The following is an 18632-nucleotide window of genomic DNA, read 5'->3' on the forward strand; positions in this document are numbered from 1 at the left end:
TCTGACCGAATTCCATCGCAAGCCCCCCCGGAACGGACGGCTGTCGCCTAACCGCTCGACCATCCTGCCTACTTTTAATTACTAAGACTTTTCCTAGCATCTTCAAAATTCCAAGTACTTGACTGTTTCAAAGAAGGTCTTACAAACAACAAGAACAGGAGTGAGACTGAAGTCATTTTATCAAATAATTATTACTGGGGAACTTAAAAAATGTTTTAATTTTATAGGATGTTATATTTTGTTTTGTTACGTGCTCAATTAATAATGAACTTTTTTCCAGAATTAATATATGTATTGTCTGAAAACAGATTAAACAACAAGGCTACAATCAGTTTTTGGCCACACGTTTTATCATAAGTAGCCTTTGAGAATTATGTTTAAAGAAAAAATATTAAATTTTCATGCTTTCACATACACACAACAAAGTTACGACTATAGTACTTTATTAATAAAATCGGAAGAGAGAAAAAAAAAAGAAAACAAAACTGAATTAGTTTAATGTGCAAGATTTTTTGCATTACTTACAATACGGTATACCGTCTCGTATCTCGCAACTCTTTGCATTGTTAATAGAGGAAAAGGAACAGAAATGTTTATTGACACTTAAACATTGTCCGTATATTTTGAATAAATTATTCAAACACACAAGTTTATTTAAAACTTGCATAAAATATTAAAAAATGTACTCTGAAACTATCTTTCTTAACTTCTTTTACTGATTTACGATATTCTGTTTAAAAAAATTAAACATGTTAAAATTAAAACAAGGTTTACTAACAAACCAAATTATTTAAAATACATTTAAGTTTTGTTACAAAAGAAATATTAACAGGTTTCTTTAAACAAATTGAGCCACGGAAATTTAAATTTGGTTCATTTCGACGTCTAGTCGACTCGCAAAATTACGCGGTTTTATACTTACGAAAAAATATATAAGATTAAAAATTAGAGTTTAAAAAAAAAAACAAAAAAACAGGAAAGATGTTAGGGATAGAACAAACCAAAAATATCAAAAATCACGGTACAAAAGTTAACGTGAAATAATTAACATGCCAAAATATCATGCAGCATATGTAGAGAGAGTCCCAAACACAAGTAACATTTCACAAAATGATCATGCTGGAAAAAAAAAAATCAATGCAAGATATTACAATTACAGGAAAGAAAAATAAATCTCTCATTCAATTAGCAATTCCAGAATGAAGAGTTTTTCTCTTTAAAAATAAACTTTTCAAATAAATTTCTAGACGAAAGAATTTTTGAATTCAATGACTTAAACCCAATCTTTATGCTCGAGAGGAGAAAGATGCGAGCCGGTGAAAAACGGAGCCCAAATATATGAGAAAAACGCAAACCAAAACAAAAGCCTTAAACCTCGTTTCCACATTACCGGTAAACAGAAACAGAAAAGTTAATAAAATAATTTCTTTTTGAGTTTCGTTCTATTTCCACTATACCAGAATACTGCCTACAGAATTCTGTCACTACAATTTATTTACAGACTTAGTAGAAACTACCGCCACCCTTAAGCACGAGTTAGACTGGATGCAGAGGGTGCAAAACGTAACAGTGCAAAGAGAGCTAATGAAGAAACACGAGCGTACTTAACCTTTGCGAAGAGAGTTAAAAATGTTCACGTCGGCCAATGGGAGTATGCGACGGCTAGGGAGCATTGACGAGCACAAGCCGACAAAAGCAACATTTTTGTCTTGACTGAAGTCGTCGACTCGGTGACAAAAAATGGCATCCAATAATCAAAAAGATTCATATTGATAATATGGTATATAATTAAATTGTGATAAGCCTACACAACAAAGAATGTTAACAGGGCAATTGCAGTATGTATCGAATTTTTTAAAAATGCCATCTATTCGTAAAAGTGCAAAACTACAACTTGCAACCACTCTTACCACTGCTGGTGTGTGAACAAAATTTGCTTCGCTTGCCTTGTTTGCTCTGTTCACTCTCACACCCTTTGCATCCAGTGTAAATCATACTTAACTATTATGCTAACTCTCAAAATGAGACAGTTTCCTGCAGGAACAGAAGAATCAAAGTATTTTCTGTTCTGAATTTTTAGACTAAACCAGTCTAAATTAATCCAGGTTTAATAAGGTTTGGATTGACAGGAGGAAGCAACACGACAGTAAGTTATCCTGCCAAAAAGGTGCTCCCAGGAGGACTGGATATGGGAAATCGGCCCCCATTTAGGTGTTAGACACGTAAAGGAAACACAGTTGAGCTGCATGGCCAGCTTGTTGGTGATCACTCGTCAGCATTTGATGGTTATCCTCCCATTGCTCGTCTAGAAATTTGTGCCCACCGATAGCATAAGTTTTCTGTTTCTACAATACTTTATGGTAACGGGATAACCCTTTAGAATACATCTGAGAACTTAGGATAATTTCTGTCCTCACATTTTGTATTCAAACAAAGACTTATTTTAATGAGATATATATAATTTATTTCACTTGTACTTAAAATATGTATCATCAAATCCTGAAAATATAAATTTTACATTTAAAGTAAAAAATGATTTTGTGAAGAATGCATAAATATGAAATAAATGACATAAGTATAATTACATTTAATTAAAATATAAACATTTGCATTCTCAATTATCATCAATTAAACATTTAATGGGCAATTATATAAAAATCAAGAGGGAGGAAAATAATCAAGAGTGAAAATTGAATCTTCAACCATCGTGTAAAATCAAATATATCATTAGCAAAACCACCTGTGATTCGAGTTATACATTCTCGATATATGGGGTGGCCCAATAGTTAGTTAATTAAGATACACCCATACGTTATTTTAAGAGCAATTAAACCCAGACTGGAACAACTGTATGTTGTTATTCACAATTGTATCAATTTAATATTTTAAAGAAATAATCTGTTGAAATATATAAATATATATATAAATGGAATTGTTTTTAATCGTCAATGTTTAATATAGTCTGTTTAATCTTATTCACTTTCCTCGACTGAAAGACAATAATAAACTTTAGTTTATTGAAAACATTAAAGTAAATTTTAGTAATGAAAATGTTAAAAATTTTATTTTTATAGTTAGCTGCTCCTGGATAGAGGATCAGAAAGAGATTCATTAAAAAGAGAATAGTTTATTGTTTGAATACACAGGAATTAAAAATATGAGAATTAAAACAAAGTTTAGTAGAAATTACTTTTGCTTTCATTACATTGTACAGTGTGTCAAAATGGGAATTTGTTACAAAATATATCCACACATCTTAAAACTCCCAGCCAAAAACGACTTTAATGGCACGTGCTGATGTTTTCAATTAGTTAAAATCCTCGAGACATTAAATTGTGCGCACTGTAAAGCTGTTTGTTGGTGGAAGTTAGGGGCATAGATATATTTTTAATTACATTCATTTGTTTAAAGCTTTAAAGATAAGAAATGCGAGAGTATTTTCGTTAAATTTTAGTTTACTATCAAGTTGCGCATGATAATTAAAATATTACATTTAAAGTTAACAAAGTCTGGGACCATACCAATAAATAGATTGACTGTTTCTTTTTGTTACCAAAGATTTATTTTATAAATGTTTTTGACTCTACTTAAGCCATCCTCCGTTTAAACTTACAAATTTGCTACTGTTTTTTGGAACAACTTATAGAACAGATTTTCGAATATGGTAATTTGAAATTGAAAGCACGCACCCAATATTAACGTACCGTTCTTTTAAAAATTGGATTCTTAAAATATAAAAACAAAGTTTTAATAATGTATTTTTATATTTTAAGAATCTCGTTTTAAAAACAAAATAGTATGTTAGCTCAGTATATCCTTTTGGTTTGATAATATCCACAAGTAAATAAGAACCTTTACTTCTTTCGTAGAAGAGTTTTTAATGAAGCAAACAAATGTTTTTGGCTTAATTCTTAGCCCCATAATTGTCACTACATTAAGAACTCTTACTAGAAAAGAAGCAAAGGCTTTTATTTACTTGTTAATGAAGCCTTTTCTGGTTAGGTTGTAAAGTGATAATCTAAATATTACATTTAATTAAAAACATTATCAAAAACAGATTTAAAATTTTTTAAATGCTATTTTCTATAGTCTTGAATAAGAAATGAAAAGTGCTTGCAATAAATAAATTTGATTTTTATCGTTTTTTTTTAAATTTTAATTCTTACCATTACATATATCGATTGTAATGGCAAAAGTCAGTTAATTAATATACACAAGAAGACAGATAAAAATGCAAAGCCTCAACAAGTAGCAAACTAGAAAGTGTGTATTTTCATTAAGAACTTATTTTTCAAAAAGGATTTTTAATTTGCAAGATTCTTAAAATTTCAGTTTATTATTATTATTATTATTTTTATTTTTATAATATCAAAGTTATGTATAAAGAATAAAGAATAGGATTAAAAGAATTTACTGAACCATGTTACTCTTTATAAATTTTACTAGACACGTGGTACTTTTGTTATTTCCATTTTTGCGAAAATTTGCGACTGCTAGTGCCGATAATCATTGTTGGGGGAAGCATTTGAAAGTGTTAAGTCATATTTAATTTTTTTTTAGCTGTTCTAACATATTTAAAGGAGCCGTAGTTAAGTATGTCGAAAGAAATTTTGCATTTGCTTAGAATAATTTTAAATATAAACTTGAAAATAGATGTGGACATAAAAATTATACTTGTTTTGATGTTTAAGTGTCAACTTAATAGAACAACATTCGTTCACTTTGATTGGTTAAGGATTCAATTTTATCACACATGATTATTTTTTGCTAAGTAAATTATAATTAAGTTCCAAATTAAATATTTAGTTTTAACTAGCAATTCAATTCAATAAAATTGAAATAAATCTGTATATAAATACACATTTCCAAAACAGTAAACATTTATAACAAGACACTCAGTTTCTATTCTAAGTATAATTGAAGTAAACTGTTTATACTAGCTTAAATTTCTATAAGAATTAATCAACATAATCTGTCATTTTTTTTTTTATTTCAGATTATTAAAATAATTCCTTAATTTCTGAGTAGCTTTTAAGCCTTTTGGCTTGTCGTCACATATAGAAATTAAAGAGAAAAATCTATAGAATTCAAGCCGAATACTGTCAGCTTTCAAATACAAAAACAATTTGAGTTTGAAAGCTGAAAATGATGATACTGGAAAGCTGACTTTATGATGAACTAATGCCATTGTCGTGACTGCCATTAAGTAAATAAAATAAAATAAATAGACATTGTCATAACCATAAGTAGACTATCTTGAAATGGTTTGATTTTAAACAGAAAAAACACCAGAAATTACAGAAGAAACTTATAAAATTTAAATTGAATTAAGTTTCTTCTGTAATTTCTACTCCCGAAGAGGAGCCAAAAGATGTGTAAGCTATTTGGAAGTTAAAGTATTCTAAAGATCTTCAATAAAAGGGGAAACAGTGCACTTGGAGATATAGATTTTAGTTTTTAAAACAAAGCAATTACATAAAAGTGAGGGTAACTGATTTATCATTTTACTCGTTTCACCGATTATACTATATCAAATATTATGTAATAAAATTCAAACCTTAATTATTTATACTCACGTCCTAGAAAAATCCACTTGTACCGAATGATCGATGACGAGGTCGGCAGGACACAACGGATTGATTTTCTCGGGATTGCCGCCTAAATTTGCTACTGCATCCCTCATAGCTGCAAAATCAACAACAACTGGAACTCCACTAGAAAAAAGATTTTAAATTTTTGTTTAACATTACCTATACTGATAAATTACAAATTAATAAATCTTAAATATACCAAATATTCAAAAGATAATGAGGCAATTTATATTTTTCCACTCGATTACATCCCATAATTTCATGTAGATAACCTGTGGGTTGTGTGCGTTTGAAAGTCGGTACAGATTACACAATGATGCACGTCATCTTATAATAATTACAACCGTGTTTTGAATTAAATTACTACGTTAATATTAGTATAAGATGGCAAAACAACTGCTTAACCCATTCCATTTGGAAAATCTTTAACGTTATGTAAATAGGTGGAATTCGTTATGTGGCGCATTTTTGCATTTTTTGGATAATTTTTAAATCGTGATATTTTGCTTCAAAATTGTGCTGTGTTTAATCTGTTTTTTTGTGTATGATTAAAAACATATTACAGTTTACAATTGTTTAATTTATAGTTTAATACAAATTTAAAATAATATTAAAATTTGAAGTTTACAAACAAAAGAAAAAAAAAATTAATTTACAGAGAATTGCCGAACTTTGTGCATCTATTAGGTAGACACATCTGTCTTCTTTTAAGCAAAACAAACCCCATCTCTCTAGCTAGAGCGCGGGAGAAGTTATTGCCATTATTTACACTATGTCTCCAATTACTTAGCAGGAAGAGGAGTCCATTGTTATCTTAAAGCAACACGTTCAAGTTTATCATCATATATTTCTGCTTAAAATAGTGAATATTTGACACTTTTTTATATTTTTTCAATGCTTTATACAATAATACACTAAAATAAGCTGATTAGTTAATTTTTTCCTGCAATTACGCAATATCTGGAAGTAATGAGTTTCCCGGTAAATTTTTCAGCTAGACGCTTTTGATAAGAAATGTTCTTGTCTAAGTAAAGTCAAATACCATGAAAACTAGTAGAATTACGGCTCTAAAATGAAAAATAGAGCTATTTTTTAACGTTTGTTTACATTCTGACTTTTAATCACGTGGACTGGTTCTTCGCAGCAAAATCCCAACCAGATAGGTCTAAAAAAACTCTCATTCGTTGAAGTTGATTCAGTCATAATATAAATTACCAATTACAGCGTAATAGGTGTAGAAACAAAAATTTTTAAGCCAATTAACAGCAAGACGATCTTCCATAGACTTACTACAGGAAGGTCGAGTTTCCCGGAAATATTTTTTGTTAGATAGTTTTAAAAACATATTTACTTGCCTAAATATTGTCGAATTAACTAATTTAATGTCTAAATGCATTAAATTAGTTAATTAGAGCTAAAAAACGATTTAAAAAGTGACTTTATTGCGATTGTTTACATTTTACATTGAAGGTTGGAGGCAGGGCTTTTTGCGGCAATTTTTCCCTTTCACAAGTGTGTGATTAGTTAAAGTAATGTCAACAAAGACAGAAGATATCCAATAAAACCTTAGGAGTTTCCCTTTGATTGTTTTCAGCCAACTGTGTAGTTAACTGAGAAGATTTACTGTAGAATAGTAGGGGGATGTATTTATCGAAATATTTATGGCCCAGGGGTGGTAACAAAACACTTATTGACTTAAAGTCATTCAACATACAGAAGAGCAAATCAAAGTTAAGATCGCTGGAAAACTCAAATATAACGCAAATTAATCAAATTTTTTGATTATTTTTTAATTTACACCGAACAGTGCATTTCGCATTACCGACGAATGAGGAAGTCACGTGATATACACCGATCAGTAGTTAACCGCATGGAAAAGGTTAACTTCAGAATAAATTATTCTACATTATTTATTAAAAGTTAGTCAAAATATAACCCATATAATCTGGCATAAGATGCAGGGTACTCGGTGATGTAGGTCGTGCAAAGGTTGTTTTTCATTCTCTCCAACCCAGACAGAAGTTTGATGATTCAGACTAAATTTAAATCTGCATCCTTTAAACTGGCAGAATGATCTTTACTACACATTCATACAGAGTAAATGTCGATAAACTGAATATCACTTCCAATATGTCTGCATCTCCCAGCCACCTTTTAATGAGATTATATTATATCTTATTTCATCTTCCTTGTTCATCTTACTTAAATGATTTTTATATTGATTTGAGGAGAGCACAATGCATTTTGTTTTGGTCGTGAAGTAATTATAAATTTAAAGCTCTTTAAATAATAGTAAAAATCAAACTTTGGCAATAATCACTTTGTTTTGAAAACAAGACAACCCTAAGTGTCAAATCTGGCCTTTTTTATACAAAGGATTTAAACAATGTTGTGGGGGTGGCCAAACGTTGTTATGATAGGAGCCACATACCAAGTATTGGAAACACACAAGAGCCACATCCTGTATTGGAACGGATATTTTATATTTAACCCATATACAGTATATATGTTTAGGATAGGTCCTACTTTAATGCTATTATATACAGAGTAGAGAGGGTAGGGGTTTTGATTTTGGTATATGTAAGCTGCAGTTTGGCCACTGGCAATATAGCCATAAAACTTTCATCACTATTTTTTAAGTGGAAAAAAGAAAGGAAGAAAGGAAAAAAAATAACAACAACAAAAATTACTTATTGAAGAATATATGTACAGTGAAAACTGCTTAGGTGACCACCTGCATTTGACGGGGCACCTGTCAAAACAGGCAAAAATTTCTGGCATGGAATAGTTTATAGGGTCTTCGTATAAGTTACCCGTATTAAATGACCACCTGTGTAACACGACCGCGGGCATCGATTTTTGGTCCAAAACAACATACAACAACTGTAATAAACGACCACTTCCACAAATATATCCAGTCTAAACTATTCTTCGAACCCATCTCAACATTTCCCCCTCCTAATATTATGGATTAATCTAAACTCTTGTTGGAACCCACTCTCCCACCCACCCTTGAAATGAGGTGCAGGTATTAATGAATTAGTCTAGCAACAAAGGAAATTCATTTCAGTTTGTTTGAAATTGTCTGAAAAACAAAAGAAATGCAAAATGCTGTCATTAGAAGATCGTGTTAAAGTTATCAGAGAAAGCGAAAATAGTTTATCAAAACGGCAATTAGGGAACTGTGGGAAAAAAAATTTTATTTTACTGTAGATCTACAGTATTTTCTTTAGGGGTATAAATTATTGTACATAATACAATTAATCAGCTGATCTCATCGTTTGATAAAATTAATTAATTTATTTATTTTGAAGCTCATATACAGTACATGTGCAATAAATAGTTTCTGTATCAACCTACTTTATTTCCACAATATTTTTCTAAGAATATCACGGAAATAAGTATGTGGAATGTAATGAAATTAATCATTTTATTATTAATTACCGTATATCTCGGCAGATAAGACGACCTTCAGATAAGACGAGGTATAAATTTTCGTGCGAAGTTTTATAGTTTTAGCTTATATCTGTCCTATAAAACGACCCCAAACTATCAACGGTCTATGAATTTAGTTTAAATCGGTGATCATCATCTGAATAATATCAATAATACTGTATAGCGTATACGAAACTATGTCCTATTTGTAATTTTTCGAATGAACAAATTTTATTTTCTTGCATGTCCTTGCAATCGTTGCAAGCAGTTGCACTGATTCGGCATTCGGGTAATGACGTTGACTGTTCACAAAAACGTGTATGGGCTATTCTATTTTGTGCACATGCCCTACTCTCTGCTAGTAAATAATTACAGTTTGTCCATTTTTTTATAATGGTTTTAATTTATATAAATTTCAATCTAATTTTTTGTATCTGTCCTATAAGACGACCCCAGGTTTTGCGAGCCATTTTTTTATGATTCAACTATCGTCTTATCTGCCAAGATATACAGTAATAATTTTTCTTATTTTACTTAAGAAAATGTTAAATATTTAGAAAAATACAGTATTTTTTAAGTTAAAATAAGACTAAACTAACGAAAACCAAAACCAAAAGTGATGGAGAGATAGGACGCGGTTGTATACCAATGACATAATACACGTAACTGAGGAGTGAATGAAAAGAACCAAGTTGAATTAATTAAATCAGAAAAAGAAAGTGTGCATTATAATAGAGAAAATGCGAGTATTGTATTAATCTTTAAAGTACTGGTATTAAATCTGTCTTATAAAATCACGACGACTCCTGTAAATCGAGTTATCCGATAAGAATAAAATACCAACATAGCTCCATCGTTGAAAAATTTGCTTAATTTTGCTCACTTTGAGTTTTGCTTAGTGGAAATGGCTAAAAAGTGCACAAAATATGTACAGAAATGCGGTATTACAACACCACCAGTATTGGACAACCATCTGTCTAAAAGACCACTTTTTGAAGGAACCATTGGTGGTCACCATAGACAGGTTTTACTGTATTCAATAACAATTTACAAAATCAACTTTTTGACTTTAATAATTCGTAAATTCTTACGTGAAATCCTGAAGTATAACTCTAGCAGGTTTGAAGGCAACTTCCACACCCGAATGATCCGTTTGAAGCGCTTCCCAATTTAGTATGTTCTTTACGTCATCTTCCTTCACATGAAAATTATCGCAACAACGAACCGCCGCTTCTAATAATACTCTTATTGAAAATGGAAGTCTTTCTGCAAAAAACAAAAATAAAAACACAATGACCGAAATGATAATAAACGGAAAAACGCAGAATAAGTTCAAAATAATTTAATTGTTATTTGAAATATGTAAGTGTAAACTCAAATTGTTGTTCAAACTGTTTAAAATATTTATTTTAAAGGTTCCTTCACTCCTTTACTTTAATAATAATTATTACTAAGTCATTCAACCAAATGATCTCCTCAAACAATCTGGCTAGAAATCTGCTATTACTAATGATTAAATACTAAGTAATTTGGTACTAGAGGTAGATGTTAGGTGCCATCTCATCAATTTAGATAAGAGATGTCACCTAACATCTACCTCTAGTACCAAATTACTTAGTATTAATCATTAATAATAGCAGATTTCTAGTCTGATTGTTTAAGGAGATCGTTTGGTCAAGAATCTACGCATCAGGCTTTGGGATGTTTAGTATACTTAAAGTATTCACACTAGCATATGAATTTCAATAGTTTGATGATAAAAATTAAATTCATAATGTACTTTTGTTGTTTATACAAATTATTTAATGAACAAACGAGGAAATCTTTTTTAATTGAAGGCCACTTAGCACTTCAGATATATAAGGTTCAAACCTTAAGAGATCTTGCAGGTTGAGCAAGAGTATGTATTCGGCACAGGCATCAAGTTTTATATTAGTAAAGGCAGAGATGACAAGGAAGTAAAAAAAAAAAAAAAAAAAAATCACTACTTGTTTGCATGCCATTTTTTAAAATAAATTTCTCTGAAAAGTGATAAATGGGTTTTGGCATATGTATTTCCATATTATACTATTTTATATTTATTGGACTGAAGGAGAACCCACAGTCTTTTGTGACTTCTCTAGATCAGGGGTAGCCAACTTTTGTGCACATAAGATCTACTTTTTATCGTAAAAATGTGTCGCGATCGACTTGTTGTCATAGGCATAGTCTAAGTGGGGAGGGGGAAGTGTGAAATACATACTATGTTTATACACTGTTTCAGTACAAAGTGCACTCACCGCTTATGAGTCGAGTCATAACTGCATGCATACAGTTGCGTTCGGTTACAAATATAATACATTAAGTCAAGACATCGCTAGCGATCGACCAAAATTGGCTTGGCGATCAACTTGTTGGCCACCCCTGCTCTAGATGATTTAATATATTTTTATATGTAAAGCTAGATTTTCATCAGCATGAGAACTGCTACGAAGTGGATACAAACTGCCAGTTTGTCCCCTTTCGGTGACCATTTGACTGGTTTCGATAGGAGTCAAGAATATTTTGACTTGTGCCAAACTATGGCTCGTTTGACCAATCGATTTTTTATGACTTGCATTCAAAATCGTTTTAAATTAATCGATCACATCCTAACTTAGTTTGCATCACGTAGTACAATGCAAACAATATTTCATTTTGGTTAGTGTTCGTTTTGTTCACTTGCAGTGGTTCACATAGTATAAAGCTGAATTCATACTTTATATCAAACTTTTCTTTTTTTCCAATATCTTTTTATTAAAATAACTTACTACTGATATAAGAAAAATGGCTGCTATTTTATCATTGTTAAAAACTAGACACTTATTAAAAACATCTTCGTTCAATGATAAAAATTGTGAATAATATATAAATCAAATATCCGTGACTTTAAAACAAACAGAAAAACAATGTAAAAAAAAAAACTTTTTCAATGATGAGAGAGTTCTAAATGAAAAAACAACACTCACCTATCAAATATTTCTTTGTAGACACTTGGAAAAGCCAAGGGTCTACCAAAGATTGAAGAAATGTCTGTCACTTGTCCAATTTTTTTATACAAGATGCAATGAAACCAAATTGTGTTTTGTGTACTTGTGACTTGTCAAAGTGATAAATACATTTTATTAGAATCTGCTGTAAACTTTTTCTATCTTTAAATATTTACAGAACTGGTAAAAATTTCAAATTTCTTGTTTTCTTACATTTAAAATCAAATAATGTTGATACAACAAAACTAATTTAAAGAACTACCAAATTTTAATTTTTTTCCCCTATTAGAATGATTCCCAATAACAGTACCACTAACATACAGTCTCTTTCCCACTATTAATCATTCTTATCACTTAATACTTCAGATAATATTACCATTATCTCGATTTACAGTTTACAGACAGAGGAAATAAATTGTCAGTTTGATATTTTTTAAGTAAATAAAAAGTAAATAGTAAATAATGTATCAAAACACTTCAAATAGTTCAGTTATTATTTTAAATGGATAACAATACTATTTCTATATAATGAATTCTATCTTGAACAACTGATACTCAATCCCATCAACAGCTTGCACTAGTTAATGTCTCCATTCGGAGTGTTTTTTAAAAAAAGTTTGGCTTTGTTAACCGAAAACACTGCAAACAATTGTGCATGCATACTTATATATATGCATCGTAGCTACTGTATATAAACAAACAATTACAATCATATTTACTTGCAATTAAATACAAGAAAGAGTGAAAACTGTATTATCTGCTTCCTTTATCATCACTGTCGTCTAATTTTAGTTAAAAATTATCATTGTGTTATTCCAAAGACATCTCTCAAATATTTTAATCTACATTCAAAACCTGATGCAAAATCTCTTTCAATATATAATAGATAGTAACTGAATTTTGTAAAGAAAATATCCTTATAATATACCGTATTTTACGGACTATAAGACGCACTTTTTTCTTCGAAAAATTGCCTCCAAAATTCAGGTGCGTCTTATAGTCCGTAAAATATGGTAGTTTATTTTTTTTGGTCTCTTGTAAATGTACGATAATATTAGTATTTATTTAATTAGTAAACTATAAACCGAGATTATGGTACCGGCAACAGTCATTTCAGTTTATAACAACAAATTCCAAAAACAAAACTTAAGTTGTTATAAAACTCAAAGACTACTACTCAAACTGCTTGTAAACATTTGCTTTTCGTTACATTTTTGTAGGTAAATATCAGTTATTTATATGTAATCTCTTATTGCAGTCAGTTTCAGCGTAGAATAATATACTTATACATATATGGAAGTTCAAAAATGTTTATGTTATATATAGATATGCAGTGTGTCCAAAAAGTTACCGTACGGCGGGAAAGATTTAAGACCAAATGATCCGAGAGATCGTGTCGGGATATAATGTGGTTAATATTTAATAATTAAATCTTAATTAATTTTGTCTAGAGGTAGGCATTAGGCATCATCTCTTGATAAATTTAATAATCGAAGACAAAGATTGGAAGTCCTGGTAGCATAACCATCAATGGATCTGCGTAGTGTGCAGGCATTGCAAGTTCGAGTCCCCCTCTGGGCCAATTCTTTTCTTCCAGAACTTTCCAAATTAAATATTGAATATTTATTTATATTTAGAAATTTCTAGAAGAAAAGAATCGGCCCAGAAAGGGGACTCAAACTCGCAACACCTACATACTGTTATATTTGTAACTTAATAGTATTTTTTGTATTATCTGTTAAGTTTTTCCTCCCATATTTAATGCTGGGGGGAAAACACAAAATTTTGGTCTATCTTGCATAAACAATATAATTTTGTCAGTCAAAAATATATATATATATATATAATATCTGTTAACAAGTCAATCCGACAATTTTTCCTTCACACTAAAGTAGATATGTTCTAATCCGCTGCAAGCATTTACATACATTTTTTGAATGACTTAGCTGTATCTAAAATTATTACAATGGTAATTAAGTTTAAAAGGTAAAAAAGCAATTTCATAAAATTGGTTAATAACTAACAAAATAATATAATAATATAATTATAGACACAGTTGAGTGATAACAATTAATCAATATCAATAAAATAGTAACACTTCAAATACTTTGCTTTTAATCAATAAAAAAAGTTTCAGGAATACGGAATTCAAACAGACCTTTTCATAATTTAAAACACGAAATAAGACGACAAATAATTCCTCCTATTGTGTAAAAAACACATTTCACAATGCAATTATTATGTGTATAATATAAATGTATATACACATACAAACCGAACTTCTACTAAAGTTTAATCAATACACAATCATTTCTTTTCAAGAGTTTCTTGTATAAATGTGTTTTAAAATATGTTAATTCGTCACTACATTCTAGTTTGGCTAGAATCCTTTCTTTATCTAAATTTCAACACTTGCTCTTTACTTTTAATTTTGCCTCGTACTTATGTATTCCGTGTATTAGACGGCTATGTCCTACCAGGCTTAAACCTACATTTCGAAAGTCATTAAGTAATGACAGGGCCCATTATTCTATGCAAGAGAGGTCGGGAATCTATAAAATTTCGTTAACACACAATTTGGCCGTTTCTTAATTTTTGTACATTGAAGAGAGATCCAGAATGACTGTGAATAGAGTAACGGAACACTAAGATGACATCCACGGAGTAGCAAACACGGTTTTAGAACATTGCTTTGAGCCCCTATGGACAGAGGCTGTTCTACTCCACCTATGAATCAAAAACGTTGTTTATTTGAGAATCGTCATATATTCTAACACGTAACCAATAATACATATAATCAAACCACTGCCGAGCTGCAAGATTTATGGGCTTTACTTTTTGGGATAGTTAAAAAGGATTAATTAGTATTTTAGGGTCCAATTTAGATATCACCACACCCTCTCCATTCTAGCCATTTAATGGTTAATTTAAATGCATACTTAAATTTATGCATGGTGAAACATTGTATTCGGTGTTTCGCATGTTACATTTAATGTTAACCTGATTTAAAATAATATTTAAGGTTTAAAATATACAATGCTAGAAGTGTAACATGTAAAAAAGGATTTCCTTCTCTCCTGCATTATGCCTTGATTTAAATCCTCTAGATTTTTCTTATGAGGACAGTGTTCATACTATTTAAATTATCAATGCAGAAGTTTTAAGAGAATGGATTGTCAAAAGCTGCAGAATAATTTGTAATACTTCTGGTGTATTTGAGCGTGTTCGATAATCAATAGTAAGACACCAGCAAGCTACGTGGCTGGTTCATGGGGAGCATTTAAAGCACTTGCTCCGATGTTCACATGCTTGAATTTAATAAATCAATTATGATTAGTAGATGAATTTACTAATACATTACTTAGACTTAAAAACAAAAATGTCATCGCTACAATTTGATTCTCAATAACTTGCTATCGAGGCTGCAGATCAAAAAACGGTCCTCGACTTTAGTCGGGTCTATAAACCTGTAAAATTTGACCTAATATTTTTAAAACTTAAATTGAAGACACAGACTGTTGAAAAAAGGAATAATCATTTACTCACTTTCAATGTTCCGGAATACAAACTTTTGACCACCGACCTTTCATTGTAGGCAACTTGTCCGTCAAAATTAAAATTTTCCTTAAAAACAGAGAAAATACACTATTAAAAACACAAGTTTAAGAGTCAGAACGGGCAATGCCATAGACGTCTTTCTTTCCGTCCTTACGACTTGAAGTCTGCAGAGCTTTTTATCTACTAGAATTTTAATTTTGACAGCCAAGTAGCCTACAGAAAGGTCAGTCGTCAAGTTTGTATTCCAGAACATTAAAACTGAATAAATGACGATTCCTTTTTCAACAGACTATCTTCAAAAACAAACATCGCGAAACCCGATAAGTTCGTAAAGTCGAACCACTAGATTACACGGGGCTACTTTTCTGCAATTATATTTAATTACTAATGCCTCCCTCTAGTAACAAATCATTTAGCGATTAGTTAAATATAAATTGCAGAAAAGTAGCCCGACGTAGTCCGGCGGCTGTTTGGCTGTGTCTTCAATTTAATTTTGAACTTAATTGCCATCCAACGAAATTCTACATATTTTTAAAACATTCTGTATAAATAATATATTTTTTTAATTTGAATTCTGTATTCTCAAAACATCTAAATAAATAAAAGCAAGAGTACTTTAAGTGTTTATGTTTCATTAGTGCTAATTAAATGGTATCACTGAACCGTGTCGATAATTTCTGTTGTTATTTTGATAATTACGGAAATAAAGATAGGTATAAAAAAAACGCTGTTTTATCTGTAAACACTGTAAATTTTTAATAGGAATATTTAATATACACTAGTACTTGTTCATACCAATACAGTTTAAAAAAAAAAATGTAGTGATGAATATTCATGAACTACTCGGTCTAGTTTTTCTCTGTGTGTTGTCAATTATTATTCGTGTTGGCTATCTTATATTGATTTCCACTAAGATAATAACTCTCTTTAAGGAAAATAATTTCGAATATAGAATTTTTGCAATTTGTTTACTAAAATGTTGAACGACAGAAATATGTAAGAAATTGCCTAAGGAGCTTGACTAATTGAACATTTTGTAGTGAGAATATATTAGAAATATAACTTTTGAACTTAAACGGCGTTTTATAAGATACAGGCAGTCCTTCATTAGCATTTTTAACATGCCGAATTTCTCAAAAGCAGAATTTCGAATGAAAACACATCAAACAAACTCTACACACCTTGTAGCTGCGACCATTGAAACTATATCAAAAAAGTGGTCTGTAGTTGGGAAATTTCCCCTAATTAATGAACCACATAAGAACAAAATTAACTGAAGACTAGCTATACATTTCAACATTCTGTGTGATTAGTACTAATCGAGTTTTTACACGCAACTATTTATATTGAGCCCGTCGGTGGCAGAGTGGCCAAACCGCCAAACACAGGTAGTCGGTTGTGGGTTGCGTCTCGCCGACAGGCTAGTCACGTGGCAATTTCCTTTATGTTTAACGCATAACTAGGGGCCGATTTCTCATAGAAAGACCTCCTGGGAGATGTCTCTCCTTGGTAGATTGACCACAAGTCACTTTGCTGTACACAAACAACAAACAAGCAATTATTTATAAGTTAAATTAATTGATAGATCTCATTAAAAATGTGTTCTATTTTCAGTTTATTTTAAAAAAATCATTAATTAGTAATTCTATTAAAATCTGTAAACATTTTTATAACTCTATTTTTGCAAATGTGTTTCTCTTAGTTTTAATACATTACAATATAACAACAACATAATTATACTTACCATACTTTGGATCTTTTAAATCGAGTAAATCAAAATATTGATATTTCGATCCATTAACTTCTAATGGCTTAAGTAGGTATTGAAATGGATTAACAGATCCTACAAAATCAAAAGTTACTTAATTAGATGCATTGAATAACATGCTAAGTTTACACACAAAATTACTAATAGTAATTAATTAAAACATAATTTATTTATCACTTAAGTAAATGTTTTATGGATATTTTATTTATTTAAATCAAAAATACATCTTTATCATGCGTCTCGACTTTCCTATCAAAAACACTGAGCTACAGATTAATTATAGCAAATAAATTAATAATTTTACTATATTATTAGGAAACTTATAATGCAATACACACAAGACTTTTCTAGATTAGCAATAGGCTGTTTGTTATAATTCGATCAGTCCTTCCGACCATCTCTAGGTCGTGAGTATTAAGACACTGCAACTCTATCTTATCCAATTTTCTGAATGCAAAGAGACGCAATGTAAAATTGCATTATTATGCACTAAACTGACTTAAATCATAAGCCCTGGTTTGTCTCTCTCTCTCTCAAAACAGGAATTAGTGGGTTGTCGGGCTATATTACAGCTAATTTTAATAAAATTTTAATCCGTCTACGTTGTCAGGGCTCATCGTTCTTCGATATTTTCATTGGCAATGTGACTTTTTATACACAAACCTTCAAATAATTTACCTTCATTTATATTTAAGTTCGGGTGACTTAAAACGAACAGAATGCTTTCCTCAATCTTCACCCAAAGAGGTCCTCATGCAAGCACTAATAATATTCAATTTAGTATTTCAATTCACAAATTAAAGGACAAAATGGCCATTTTAGAAAAACAATAGATCTAAAGGACACACCAGTGAAATATAGTACGTTCGTCATCACGCCTTCCTTACAACAAACATTTTTTGCCTAGTTTAAGGGCCTGCTTCGTGTTCTACACCTTCAAATCAAAAGGTAAATTAAACCATTCAGTTTGAAGGTGTAGAACATGAAGCAGGCCCTTGAACTAGGCCAAAAGGCTTCTAAAAAAGTATTGCTGGAAGACATAAGGAAGGTGTGTTATAGATGAATGCTAGGATAAGTTTCAGCTTTGAATGATACATTGAAATAAATGACACGTTATCACTGTAAATATAACTAATTTATAGGTCAATATATAAATAATTTTTAAAAAGTAATTTAAATTCTTTTTTAGACTCTTAAAAACTGTTCCAGTTTACCCAATATGGTCACTAACCATACATACTGTTTAAAACTTGTCAAAAATTGGACTACTCT

General features: G+C 30.6%; 1 protein-coding gene across 2 annotated transcripts in view; it reads right to left on the minus strand.

Moving 5' to 3' along the window:
* The window catches only part of LOC136987109 (cytoplasmic aconitate hydratase-like), a 53070-nt gene that overhangs the window by 26415 nt on the left and 8023 nt on the right, over positions 1 to 18632 (minus strand). For both annotated transcript variants that reach the window (XM_067284776.1, XM_067284775.1), the window contains exons 2-4: positions 17337 to 17435; positions 10118 to 10292; positions 5577 to 5714 (exon numbers count right to left, since the gene is read on the minus strand). In XM_067284776.1, coding sequence (XP_067140877.1) covers positions 5577 to 5714; positions 10118 to 10292; positions 17337 to 17435 — 412 coding nt within the window. The remainder of the gene's footprint in view (positions 1 to 5576; positions 5715 to 10117; positions 10293 to 17336; positions 17436 to 18632) is intronic.

The sequence above is a fragment of the Centruroides vittatus genome, unplaced genomic scaffold, assembly GCF_030686945.1.
Source record: "Centruroides vittatus isolate TY-2023 unplaced genomic scaffold, ASM3068694v2 scaffold_1444, whole genome shotgun sequence".
NCBI lineage: Eukaryota > Metazoa > Arthropoda > Arachnida > Scorpiones > Buthidae > Centruroides > Centruroides vittatus.